This window comes from Papaver somniferum, chromosome 11, assembly GCF_003573695.1.
Source record: "Papaver somniferum cultivar HN1 chromosome 11, ASM357369v1, whole genome shotgun sequence".
Taxonomy (NCBI): Eukaryota; Viridiplantae; Streptophyta; class Magnoliopsida; order Ranunculales; family Papaveraceae; genus Papaver; species Papaver somniferum.
The window spans coordinates 12636164-12649201 of NC_039368.1; the positions used below are offsets into that span (position 1 = coordinate 12636164).

The 13038-nt window shown below is 35.3% G+C and overlaps 1 protein-coding gene and 1 pseudogene across 1 annotated transcript; one reads left to right on the plus strand and one right to left on the minus strand.

Moving 5' to 3' along the window:
• Positions 1-381: 381 nt before the first annotated feature.
• On the minus strand, positions 382-5007 carry LOC113322532 (transmembrane 9 superfamily member 3-like). Its single transcript, XM_026570638.1, has 7 exons — positions 4802-5007; positions 4423-4463; positions 3384-3972; positions 3171-3305; positions 2218-2374; positions 1652-2136; positions 382-1415 (listed from the first exon to the last, which is right to left on the minus strand). Exons 1-7 carry the CDS (start codon positions 4966-4968, stop codon positions 1199-1201), a joined length of 1791 nt encoding a protein of 596 aa, XP_026426423.1. The 5' UTR covers positions 4969-5007; the 3' UTR covers positions 382-1198.
• Positions 5008-5186: 179 nt separating this feature from the next.
• LOC113323700 lies at positions 5187-9302 on the plus strand (annotated as a pseudogene).
• Positions 9303-13038: the final 3736 nt, after the last annotated feature.

Here is a 13038-nt window from a genome sequence, read left to right on the forward strand (position 1 = left end):
GTTTGTATAGGTTTTTATATGGAGTTCATTTCTGGAATGAACTCTGTTTTTTTTTAGGTTTTATATGGAGTTAATTTTCTGGAATGAACTCTGTTTTTTTAGGTGATTTCTGAAAAAATAAGTAAGAATTAACAGGAGTTTATTTTGAATAATGAACTGCTACAAAAAAAAACAAAAAAAATTAACACGAAAAGGTATTGTTGTCCATTTAAATATTTTTAAATAATTATTGACCAAACAGTAAAGGCGTTTGACCAAAGGACTAAACAGACATGGACCCACCTAAAAAAGGACCAAACAATATTTTTCCCTTTTGTGAATAGTGTGTGTAATAAAGCTGTTGATGCCTTAGCAAAAGCTGCCAAGAAACATAATCTTTGTGGGGAATGGTGGTTACATCCACCAGATGTCTTAATTCCTCGCTTAGATAATGATGTAAGCTTATGTTCTGTTTAATATGAAGGTTTCTTTGTTCAAGAAAAAAAAAAATGCAGCGAAATGCAGCTTCTCCCACACCTCCTTGCTTCTTCTGCCTTTAAGATTGGTATAACTCCATGCTTCAGAAAGCTTCAAGAGAGAAACAGGACTCTGAATGGTTTCACAAGATAAGGTCAGCAGTTTCGACTTCGTTCTGACAAAGATAGCAGCTCTTACTTGGCGTTGTAATGCCTGAGGCCTCAGGATAGTATGAGTCAGAAGGGAATTATAAGTTTTTACCCAAAACATAAAGCCAACCTTTGGAGAAACCTGTTTCTGCCCCAAAAACTTCTTAAAATTGTATTTATTATCATCTTCCTTCTGAATTTCACAACACTTCTTCAAGCTGAAATCTTCAACTTCCAGTGCATTAGCTCAGTAACAGATAGATTTCTTCCAGAGTTACAGACAAGTCTTCCCTCTTGAACCATTACAGGTCTTAATAAGCAAAATGAAAACACTAATTCTAGTTTGAAATGAACACGAAAGGAAAATACGAAATCTGAAAATTCTTAGATGCTAGATTTAAGTAAAAATATCAACAGTTCATTTTTTTTAAGGCGGCCACTTGTTATATCTTATAAAACTGAAATGAAATATGTAAATATTCAATAAGATTTGTATGTGGCTCCACCTAAAAGGGTTAACTATTTGGTTGTTGCAATGGAGGATTAGAAGTCAGGAATTTGGTTCAGTGCCATAAGAGCTTGCAGAGGAATGACTACTCCAGCTTGACTGCATGGTAAATATGGCGAACAAACAGCAATGAAGCACGGAAACCAACGGTACCAAGAATCAGGAAGAAAGCATAGCATATACAAGCATTGTAGCCGAAAAAGAAGGAGAATTGCAAGAAGCCACTCATGCTTGACTGGTTATAGAAGTAAATGCTATAACAGTACATGAATATTGAAGCAGAACCCCCACAAAAAACAGATCTGCACACAAGAAACAAATAGAGAACAATGTTATACAGATTTAAGCAATAATAGTTTTTGGAAACTCACTAATCCTCATAAAAAGAAAAAAAATACTACCTCCGTCCCACTATTAGTTGACCTAGTTTATAACTAATAGTGGGACGTAGGGAGTATAAAACTGCAATGCATCAAGAACCAGTTAAAATTTGAAATGAACCAGTTAAAATTTGAAATGGATAAATTATAATGAGTACCTCCACCACCATGTATGGTCCTCCGCAGAAAGTTGAAAGTATGTCAGCCCAGCAGTCAAGATTCCAGTGAGGATGATGAGGATTATGAATGTTATGAATAGAATGCTGTGTATAGTGTAGATCTTATGTCCCCACAAGCTTGTATATATGTAGTGCAACTCGATGAAGATGGCACTAAATGGTAGGAGACCTCCTAGAAACATTTGTGCAGGGGCCCTCCTGTACCATACTAATTGAGGTATTTCTGACGGCACTCTCTTGGTAGCACAAGGTGCTTGGAATTCAGATCTGAAAGTATACCCAATGATTCCTCCCAAGATGAGCAAGGGAATTGTGATGAGGGCCCATATTAGAAAAATGACCACCATGGTGCCAAACGGAAGTGCAGATGTGGCCCTATAAGATATGGCAACTGTATTCAGGATAGAGAAGATCACAAGCACAGGACCAAGGAATAAGATGCCGGTCAAAAGAACACTTCTTGTCTGCAATGTGAGGATGAGATAGATTTAGCAGAAAGATAAAAATGAATTGACAAATGTGATGTTTTAGAAACACTCAAATACCCATTCTGCTCCTGCCAGCTGAGAGTGAAATGAAGCAGCAGTGTGCCCAGCAACCACAGCTGTGAGAGCATAAATCATAACAAGTGAAGAAAAGAGCGCTCCATGGGCGAAAGGATAAAGAACACCAACAAACGCCAGAATGAAAATGAAGAACACTCTGCCAAATAAAATAAAAAAAAGATCTGAATAAGGTAAATCCTGTGGTTAATACTTGTACTATTAGCAAATTGGAAGATATATCTCTAAATCATGGCATCAACAGCAATATTGTCAACATTTGGTTCCCGGCACATGATAGTCAGGCAGACATGTGTCTACAAGATTTGTTCGCCATATTTACCATGCAGTCAAGCTGGAGTAGTCATTCCTCTGCAAGCTCTTATGGCACTGAACCAAATTCCTGACTTCTAATCCTCCATTGCAACAACCAAATAGTTAACCCTTTTAGGTGGAGCCACATACAAATCTTATTGAATATTTACATATTTCATTTCAGTTTTATAAGATATAACAAGTGTCCGCCTTTAAAAAAAAAAAATGAACTGTTGTTGATATTTTTACTTAAATCTAGCATCTAAGAATTTTCAGATTTCGTATTTTCCTTTCGTGTTCATTTCAAGCTAGAATTAGTGTTTTCATTTTGCTTATTAAGACCTGTAATGGTTCAAGAGGGAAGACTTGTCTGTAACTCTGGAAGAAATCTATCTGTTACTGAGCTAATGCACTGGAAGTTGAAGATTTCAGCTTGAAGAAGTGTTGTGAAGTTCAGGAATTTGGTTCAGTGCCATAAGAGCTTGCAGAGGAATGACTACTCCAGCTTGACTGCATGGTAACAGAAGTGGTTCAGTCAGCCACTTCTGTTATGATTATACAGTTGATGCACCAGCATATTGAGGCCAAGATATTAACATATCAGAAGTAATGTAAGAACAGTAGTTATTTGAATAACTTACAGGGTCAAAAGCTGTGTACCAGACCCTAGGATTGCACATAACAAGGATGCTCGTGGAGGATATCTAAACACATCCCCGTGAAGGTGCTTCCAGCCAACCTCCTCCATGTCTGCTTCTTCATCTCCCCCAGAATATCTGAAGATGGTTGATAAATATCAGACTAGTGATCATAAGATTTCATTAACACGTACATCAAGATGGATAATGCAGTACCTCATAATATCATTCTTGAGGGTCCGCAAAAACAGTGTAAGAAGAAACCCTGTTAAGAGTGCCACAATAGCAACTGAATTAATGACTGAGAACCAATGAACCTGTAAGTGCTCTGGAAGTAACGAAGATCGTGAATACTTGTCCATCCGGTTCCGAAACTGTTTTGATGTTGCATTCCACAAAACTGAATAAGTGAACTGAACTTCAGTTTCCACATTGTCAGTTATATCCACAGCATAACTTGGGTTACTGAGAGCACGCACTTCTATCACTTGGTTCTCATTGTAAAGAACATCAAAATCAACATGTTTAAAGAGATAATACCGGGGTCCTGTAACATTAGAGATCCATGACTGTTCCTCAACTTTCCCTATAAACGCCCACAATGGAAGATCATCATAATACATCTGGAAATAAAATTCATTCTTGATGGCATCCCTAAACTGAGCGACATCATATCTTGTCAGCCGCTTCTTGCAAAGGGTGACCATATCTTTGTTCTCCCTAAATCTCAGTTCATATGGGGAGTTGGTCAAACGATCACCATTTAACACCTCCCCAAGAGACTCCTTCTGTGGGATAATGGTATCTGCAATTCAAGAAATGACGGTTAAGATTTTTAGGTTGCAAATACTCTGGGATAAGAACTGATTGGAGCCGTAGATAATCATACAAGAGGCACGCTCATTATATGGGTGTTCATTAAAATAGATTAAACTCTGGCTGACGCAGCACATCTCAAGTTCACAGTAAACGAGAAGATCCTTGACTTTTTATCAGTTACTTTACTTTAATTTCGTCCTCAACAATTTATGGTACAAGATAAAGAAGAAATATACATGCATTTCAGACAACCACAATGTCTATTCAGCATAATAGCTAGAACAAATCAACTGATAGCTGCAGTTTTCAGGGTCACTAATGTGTTTTAACTGGATAATCAACTAACACCAATCACCATATGAACATTATACGACTCCCAAGTTACCAATCACAGATCATCCAAACGACAGCTAAACTGAAGTAAAAAGAACCTAACCTGGACTGCAGAACGGCAAGTCGAAGAACTGGTATGTCTCACTGCAAGGACATCAAAATCAAAATTACTATAAATCTCAATAACAGTAAAAAAAAATTTTGCCACTGAAGCTCAAAAACCTTAAGCTTCTTGCCAATGCTTAGCAAATAAATCCTTGCATATCTACATTGTTAAGTCCCACTCAACACTAATCAAGGCTCAAAGATTCAATTGAACTCTAACAATTTGAGAACAAAGAGAAACCCTAATTTCTACTGAACAGATTATGGGTTTGACCAAAATGAAATGAAAATTGGAGTGAGATTACAACAAAATGATCAAAGAAATGCCAATGATAAGTAGACATTTTAAGAGAAGAAGTAAAATAAGATTAACTAACCTTGGATTATTCAATGGACCAATCTTGTTGGCAAACAAAGGTACATGATCTCCAAAACCATACACATGATTATCCAATGAACTTTCTCCATTCCCAACCATAATCACAAAAATCACTAAGAAAATCATGAACGACTTCATTCTCACGAGTCTCATCTCTCTCGCCATCAACACAAGAAGAAGCTCCAGCAGTCTAGCGAGAGAGATTGAGAGACTGAGAAAGTAGGTGAACAATGCAGACAAGAATGAGGTAATATTTCAATTGCAAGTCTAATTTACATTAATACCCTTGTTTGATGCATTTATTTACATAAATACCCTTATCGTGATGGGTTTTACTTTTTCATTTTTTAAAGGAAATGCCCTTTTCGTACCAGATTAAAGAAATCTTCTTCTTCTTCCCGTGGAGATTCGAGGATCGGAGAGGTCTGGTTTTTAGAGAGAGATATGGTATCGCCGACGATAGCAGCAGCGGCGAAGAATATGAGTACAGCAGCGGCGAAGAAAATGAGAATAGCAGCAACCAAACCAGCAGTGAGATTAACAGATGCTGCAGCTGATAGAATACGTCATCTTCTGCAACAAAGACAGCGTCAATTTCTTAAGTTTGGCTTGAAATCTCGAGGGTGTAATGGATTAAGCTATACGCTTAATTACTCTGGTAAGAATCTTTCTCTCTCTGTGTAGTCAATTATTTTTTTTGTTTTGGGTTTTATTGGATTTTGATGATATGGAGAGATGAATTAGTATAATTTTTTTTTTATCAAATTAGAATTTATTAGGGTTTTGCAATCATAGATTTGGGAAGAATCGGGTTTATGAGTTGGAATTTATGAGAATTAGTGAGTCTGTAGTGGTTATCTAGGTTTGGATGGTAATCTAACAAGAACTCCCCTTTTGGAGATATGCCATAATGTCAAAGAAGATACCTCAACCTGTTTACAAGCTTAATCACACGAAACATTCATTGATTATTCTGAAAACGTACAAATTTAACCCACATCTAGTTGACTACTTCTCAACTTTTTAGACGACTAACAAGGATTGTGGTGGCACCTTAGAGATCCGATATATTTGATAAAGTAGAACCACAATTCACTAGCATATGGGAAATAGAGCATGACATGCTCAGTGCATAGATATCTCTATTCCTTATGAATTATTGCAGAATCTACACATTACATTATGTTTCCTGAAGAATGGCATAGGGGAAAGAAGATACGTTTCTTATCTACTAATCAACTTGTAAACATAAAGAATTATAGGTTGATCAACGGTATCTGCAAGTTCTTTTGCACAGTGTCATTTGCCTTTGACATGCCTATCCCGGTCATGACAAAGAGGCTATTCTTCAGAAATGTGGTTCCTACCTTTCATTGCTTTCTCTTGAATTAGACACCTCCATGGGCTCCTCTCTCCATGCACCTGAGCCAGGTATTGTTTCTTGAAGGTGCGAGCTTCCTTTCCAATTCTCCGATTCTAGACAATAGGGAGACCTATGTTGAAAGTTGAAACGCAAAGGTAGACCTAGATAAGTTCACGGTAGTTCTTCTATTTGCTGCGTCAGGTCTCATATTGATGATTAACTAGTTCAAGCAGCAAATCGACTCGGACATCTGAAGTTAGTTAGATGACATTTCAGGTACTGGGAGGTCAATGACATTTCATCCAAAAACAAGTCAGAAGTATATACCATTAACTAGTATATCAAAACCTGCAGCAAATCAAAGACGGTCATGTTCAGTGTTTGATACAATTAGTTGTTAGATTTTCTTGATCACTTTATTAGCTCCCACTCAGAAGGTATGAGATATATGATTTAGGTACCCTTATGCAACCTTGTATTATGTGGTATGTTAATTGAGGGAGATTTAACTGGTATTGAAGGAAATGTAGAATTGCACACTTGCTTAGTTGGCTTTTTCAGGATCATCCAATCAGAACCCCATCAATTTGTTTTGTTTTCTAAGTGTACCCTAGTTCTGACGAACATGATTCTCAAGGGATGCTCCATTCTGGATCATAGAGTATTTTCAGTATAATTTCTTTCTAGGTTGTGAGTGGCTTACCTGAGTTGATGTTATTTGTATCTTATGCATGATTAACAATTGTCTTTGCTAGAACGAACGAGGTTAAAATGACTGTAGAAAGTTTGTTTGTAATCTCTCAGTTGCCGTCTGAAATCTATATTCTGTTAAATGAACTATCGTGGTTCAGAAAATTGATTTCATACCTGGCTTTCTCTGTTGCATAAATGTTTCCTGGTGATATTGCACATAATATAACACAGTATAACGGAAAAGTAGTTGCTCGATTTAGTAGTCGGTTCATTGTTGTTAGAGAAATTAGTAAGTGGGTAAGTTAAATTACTTACAAATATGTGCCAAAACATGCCTTTATTAGGGGTTTATGTGCCCAAATATGCCTTTTAAGAGTTTGGGATATAGCTTAGTGTTAAGGGGGTTTAATCAGTTTGCCGAGTCTTCTTTGAGAGGAGGCCCTGCTGTCCTTTACCACCTGATGCGGCATTGTCTCTGTGGAAGTATATTGTTTTAAGACGATTTGGAAGTCTGTATAATAGAAAAGTAGTTTTGGTCGAGTTCTTTAATTATTTTGTGGCGATAGCTAATTAGATTTTCAATAGGGCTATAAGATGCAAGGCACAACGGGATTCTCTTACTGGATAGTTTGTTAAAGGATTGTTGTTTAAGAACTTAATCTTCAAACTCTGGTCTGGTGAGATGAGATGTGAGGGCAACCTGTTTCAGTTAATGTGGCAGAAAGCAGAAGATATTGCAGAAGCTTTTATGTGCTCCACCTGGAGAGTATATATTGCGGCTCAAGCTTTTTGAGGGAAAATATGCAAAGTTTTAAGCAGTTTTAGTAAAAAAACAGTTTCATGAACACGATAACCCTGTAGTGGTGATTGTAAAAATAGTTTGAGATTTGAGATCGAGTGTTTCAGAGGGTAAATGTTGCATCGTTATATGTGTGTTTTCTGAGATTTGGAAAGCAATCCTGGAATCTGTACTGGTATTGAAATGGAGAAGATGGCCCAATCTTAATGATTGCGAGACAATGCACATGAGATAGATTCTTATACTCACTCTTAACTAAATATAATTCCTTCCATAAACCTCAACTTCTTAAATATGCAATTCACATCAGAGTTATCTCTCTTTCGGTCGATTTGATATGGCTTCTCTGGTATACATTGGAGTGGAATGGATTTGTGTCAGTGGGTAATGGAGTCATCAATGTATGTTCTACAGTAATTTAATGATACTGGTAATACAACTTCACTGAATATATTGTTTTGTCGATTGGATTTGAACTTCTAGATATCAAATTCATGAATTTAGAGTAGATTACTAATATGAAAACCTTCATTTTTCAGTTTTGAAAACCCGTGCTAGCTCCTAATGCTTCTACATGTTCAATTGCTGCAGATGAGAAAGCTGAGAATGATAATTGGTGGAGGAGAAGGGTGTAAAGATATTGATCGATGCAAAGGCACAAATGCATGTTATAGGAACCGAAATGGATTTTGAAGATGACACACTCAGGTAAGAAATCTAGTCATGTTATTGCGTCTTATCTATGAATTCAACAAGTTCTGCCTATGATGCGTGCCTACCTACGATAAGTACACATTTGTAGTGATCCTGTTTCTTCATGTTACTTCTTTATGCTATCTGCTTACACCTGGATGATTAAAAAAGCAGCGACAATAGTCATATCTTACTTTTTATAGAGATAAAATTCCTCAAAAATCGCGAGTGAGGCGAGGATGTAGGCTTTGTTTTTTTGATGTTCATTCAATTCAACCTAGTAACTGAATCTTAACTTGCATGGTCGAGATGATATGAACACATTAGGTCGCATGCTAATTGATTTGAACTTTCTGAGGATCACCTTTACCTGTTTCCTGCCTCATGAAGGCTTCTTATTTTCATTTTCTGCTTGCCGAGCTAAGGTTATCCATAAGTCTGTGATATTGAACATTACTATCTGATTTTATGGTTATGGTGTACGGCTGTCTGATTTTATGGCTATGGTGTAGAACTGCAGCCGCCGGCTGTCCAACTTAAGTGTCAATGGATGTAATTGACACTGAGATTATATATGTGAGTGCTGACTAACTTTATTATTTATTTGGTCCTGATATAGGTCTGAGTTTGTGTTTAACAACCCAAACTCCGAAAGTAAATGTGGATGTGGAGAATCATTTATGACAAAAAGAAACAGTGGAGCTGCTAAGTAAGCCCTCGTCAACAATCATCATAACTAACATGATAGAGGTAAATAAAGTAGTTGAAAATCCCATCTGTCTTTATTTTCTAAGCCCAAATCAAAATGAGGCAGTTGCTGAAATAAACGTTTGACTGCAAAGGTATATATCGATGATGTAGCTCTATTGGGTTAGTAAACACAAACGTGTGTAATAGAATTCTGAAGAATCATGTTCATTATACCAATACTGATAGTGTAGATTTCGTTGATTCTTTTTTCTTCTGTATGCATATTTTTGACGGATGTTTATGTGGTACTCGTGTCAAACTTTTGTAAACTACGTGAGATCACACACCTAGATTTGAATGATAATATTACCAGCTCTTTGTAAAAACAGTTATGTCTTTATACTTGTTTGAAAGTGAATAATAGAAGGAAAAGTCGATTAGGATGCTATTAGTGAAAATTCTGCACAGTCAAGGATATGGCACTTCTGAAATCATGTCTAGATACCGCGTTAAACCTTGATGTCCTCCTATATTGACATGTACTCGCACACTGTTAATTCTAAGAAACGTTAGCTTTATTTTTTGAGGATTCATCTTGTATCATCTGAATGTTTATAGTGCTTATCGATACTGGAAGACAGTGTTTGTTATGCAGTGTGGGACCCTTGTATTTTATGTGTGGTGAAGAAATTAAGAAAAAGTCTAACAAGACCATGTTTATTTATGATATGGATCACATTGGGATGATTCTATTAGGTCATCCATGTTGTTATGGTTTTGTTAGCTGCATCAGCAACTTTACTCATTTATGGCCAAAACCTCCACATGATCAGAATATAGTGACAAACTAATTTTTAAGGTTTTGATGATGGTTGTTCTTTTCCTCAATGTTAGGGGTTTTATGAGTAGTTTCTTATTTCTTATTTCACTTTTGCTAGTCAATTGCAGAAAATCATATTCTATTTTACCATACCCATCGTATCACATTGCAGACATTCTACTTCGTTTACTTCCACTTTTAATCCTGGTTTTCGACTCAGTTTAGCCGTCTGAGGCAGAAGACTGAGTTAACTCCATCCATATCGGAATCATGTACCTGGCCCAAATTAGGTGGTCAGAACCATTTACACATCAAATTAGGTTCCATAAATTTGGTCTGAACTTTATAATCTTTTGCTGAATTCTGTTAATCAATTTTTTTTCCCATATAGATAAGGTTTACTGAATAAAAAAAAAAAGTCTGCTTATTAAACTAAATCTAAAATATAAGCATTATTCAGATTTCAACACCTACCTGTTGTATGGGAAACCAATCAGCATGCATGAATCGCTACAGAGAATTCCTAATTTTTGTAGAATATTAAACTTCAAAAAAACAAAATTAGAAAAATGTTGAACAACTTCTGAACTACTTCCTTGTACTCGATTAGCTTGGCAGGATCTAATCAAATTAGTTAAATTAAGATAATTTGATAGTTAAATATATTTTATATCTTAATCACGTTTAAGATACATTCAAACTTGGTTTTATGATCAATCTAGTTCAAATATAGTCAATTATTGACACACGATTAAAATAACTTCTTACGATCAAGATGTTTGCTTAGTTTCAGTAATTAACTCATTGATGTTGCTTTTAGGATCGAAATGGGGCTGGTAAGTTTTATGATATTCACTCGATTTAACGAAAATTGGAATATTAACTTGGTTTAAGGCTTAATTAATCTTGACTTAGATGAATAAGTCAAATTAAGGATCTAGGCTATATGTGGTGTGTGCAAAGTCAAAGTGTGATCTTTCTTAATAATGAAAGGTCAAGGGCCAATATTCTCTACCTTTTATGACTTTAATCATCCTTTTTGCTTCTAATAATAAAAAATTAGCATACAATATAATACATTTTTGCATTACAATAAGTGCTTATATTAGAGCCAAGCAATAAGTTGATCAACATATAACGACATAAAATTTCATATCCTCACCAAATTTCAAGTATTGATTATTGAATTAATCTTCACAAATTATATTGGTCTTGACCTTGCTAACGAGGAGCACCTAGACCCTCTATTAAGTCAAAAAAAGTAAATAAAAAAACAAAGTTAAACTCGAGCAACCTGGTCAACACCGATTCAAATCGAACTTCACAATCATGAGACAATTATGAGTAAATTTCCTTAAGCTGTTGTTATTAGAAACTTTATTGTAGATTAAGAATAACTTAACCATGCCATTTTTTAATTATTTGATTTTAAGATTTGTTCTTTTTAGCCAATCATTGTTGAGAAGAAATCAAAGGAATAATAGGTACAAGAAGACATTTGCCCTACAACTATTGGGTAGTAGATGAAAGGAATAATGGGATTTTTAAGGGGCACATATATTATCTTTCAAAGGTAGTAGTAGTAGGAGTCCAGTAGATAGATGATCATGGGTCCATGAACTCTTTCAAAATTCTATGGCTCTTATCTTCTTTTTCTCCCAATAAAAGCCAAATGTGTGTAACAGTTTTTAGTAATGGACATTGTCTTGATGCCTAACTTCCTTGGCAGCTTACTTTGTGGTTTCCTAGATATAACACCAAAAGTTTTTTATTTCTGAATAAGTTTGAGTACGGCTCTTCAAAAGTATTGGAAAATTGCAATAAAGTACCTACTAAACCATACACTCTAATATTTAGCCCCCTAATGATCTTTGAATCTTTTCTAATGGACATCCGTGGATGCTTACAAGGGTACCAGATTGTTTGGGAGTGTCTCAAGATCCATAAGACAAAATATCTTAGGTTTTATATTCAGAGGAAGTTGGCATTTTGAAAACAAAAATGATTGACAAACCGAAGAGCAAAACATCAAAATAAACACACTCACAAATAATGGGATCCCTTATTAGTTTTGTGGGGCGGGAACGGGGGTCTGCCCGTTGCGTTTGTGAGATAAATTTTGAAATCAGATTTTTTGTTGTCTATCTAGAACTATTATTTTGATAAATGTGAATTTGTGTTTGTTGATTTTTTTTTAATTTTTATTCTTTGTGATGTCCCACTTTAAGTTTCTAATTCAGATAGCTGGAATCATTACCTAATAATTTTGTCACTGTATAACAGTTTCATTTGCCTTTCTGACATTTGTTGAGCGATATTTACCAAACATTTTGAGGTTCGGCACGGTTCTCATCGGGTGCTTGTATAACCTTTGAAATTAGTTTTTAGATTCTTAGAAAATAATAACGAATTAGTTTTTAAATTCTTAGACAATAATAATTGTTGAATTCTGCTTGTGAAACACCTTTTTTTTTTTTTTTAATCTTGTGATCAGTTGCTGAATCATTTCTTATGATGATAATATCAATCACTTGTATTTAATTTTGCTCGCTGGATCTTTTTTTTTCCCTCGGTATTTTTATATTTCCATGGAAGATGAGAAATAAGATGGCTCGTAAAAAAGGCAAGTATGAAAGACACAACAATTAATTTAAAGATTAAAAAGAATAAACCACCCCTTGTTTGCATAAGAAATGAAAAACAATTGATTTTATTATTTTTTCCTACAAAAGGTAAATCATATTTAATAAAAGTGACATCCGTGGATGCTTACAAAGGTACCAGTTTTTTCGGGGGTGTCTCAAGATCCATAAGACAAAATATCTTAGGTTTTATATTTAGAGGAAGTTGGCATTTTGAAAACAAAAATGATTGACAAACGGAAGAGCAAAACATCAAAATGAAGTGACACATATATTCTGGCTAAATTGGGGCCTATCAAATTTTCCTTCCTACACCGCCAGATTATTATAGACACCCAAACTTCTAAAAAAAACTAATTTACCCCCACAAATTCCTAAAACTCTCTCATATAAATTCTAATCTTTCTATTTTCAGTAAATCCAAAAACAAAAAAACCTAAACTTAAAAAAAACTTTCTGTTTCCATCCCAATCTTTCCAAATTCTCAAAAACCTAATTTTCATCTTCTTCTCCAACGAATCTTCGATCCACACAA

What these genes read in the sequence shown, in the direction of transcription:
- LOC113322532 (XM_026570638.1), bottom strand. Translation starts at nt 4,968, where the DNA reads ATGGCGAGAGAGATGAGACTCGTGAGAATGAAGTCGTTCATGATTTTC. An exon ending in GGTCCATTGAATAATCCAAG is followed by an intron (nt 4,464 to 4,801) that starts GTTAGTTAATCT and finishes ATGTCCTTGCAG; the next exon opens with TGAGACATACCAGTTCTTCG. An exon ending in CTCAAGAATGATATTATGAG is followed by an intron (nt 3,306 to 3,383) that starts GTACTGCATTAT and finishes AACCATCTTCAG; the next exon opens with ATATTCTGGGGGAGATGAAG.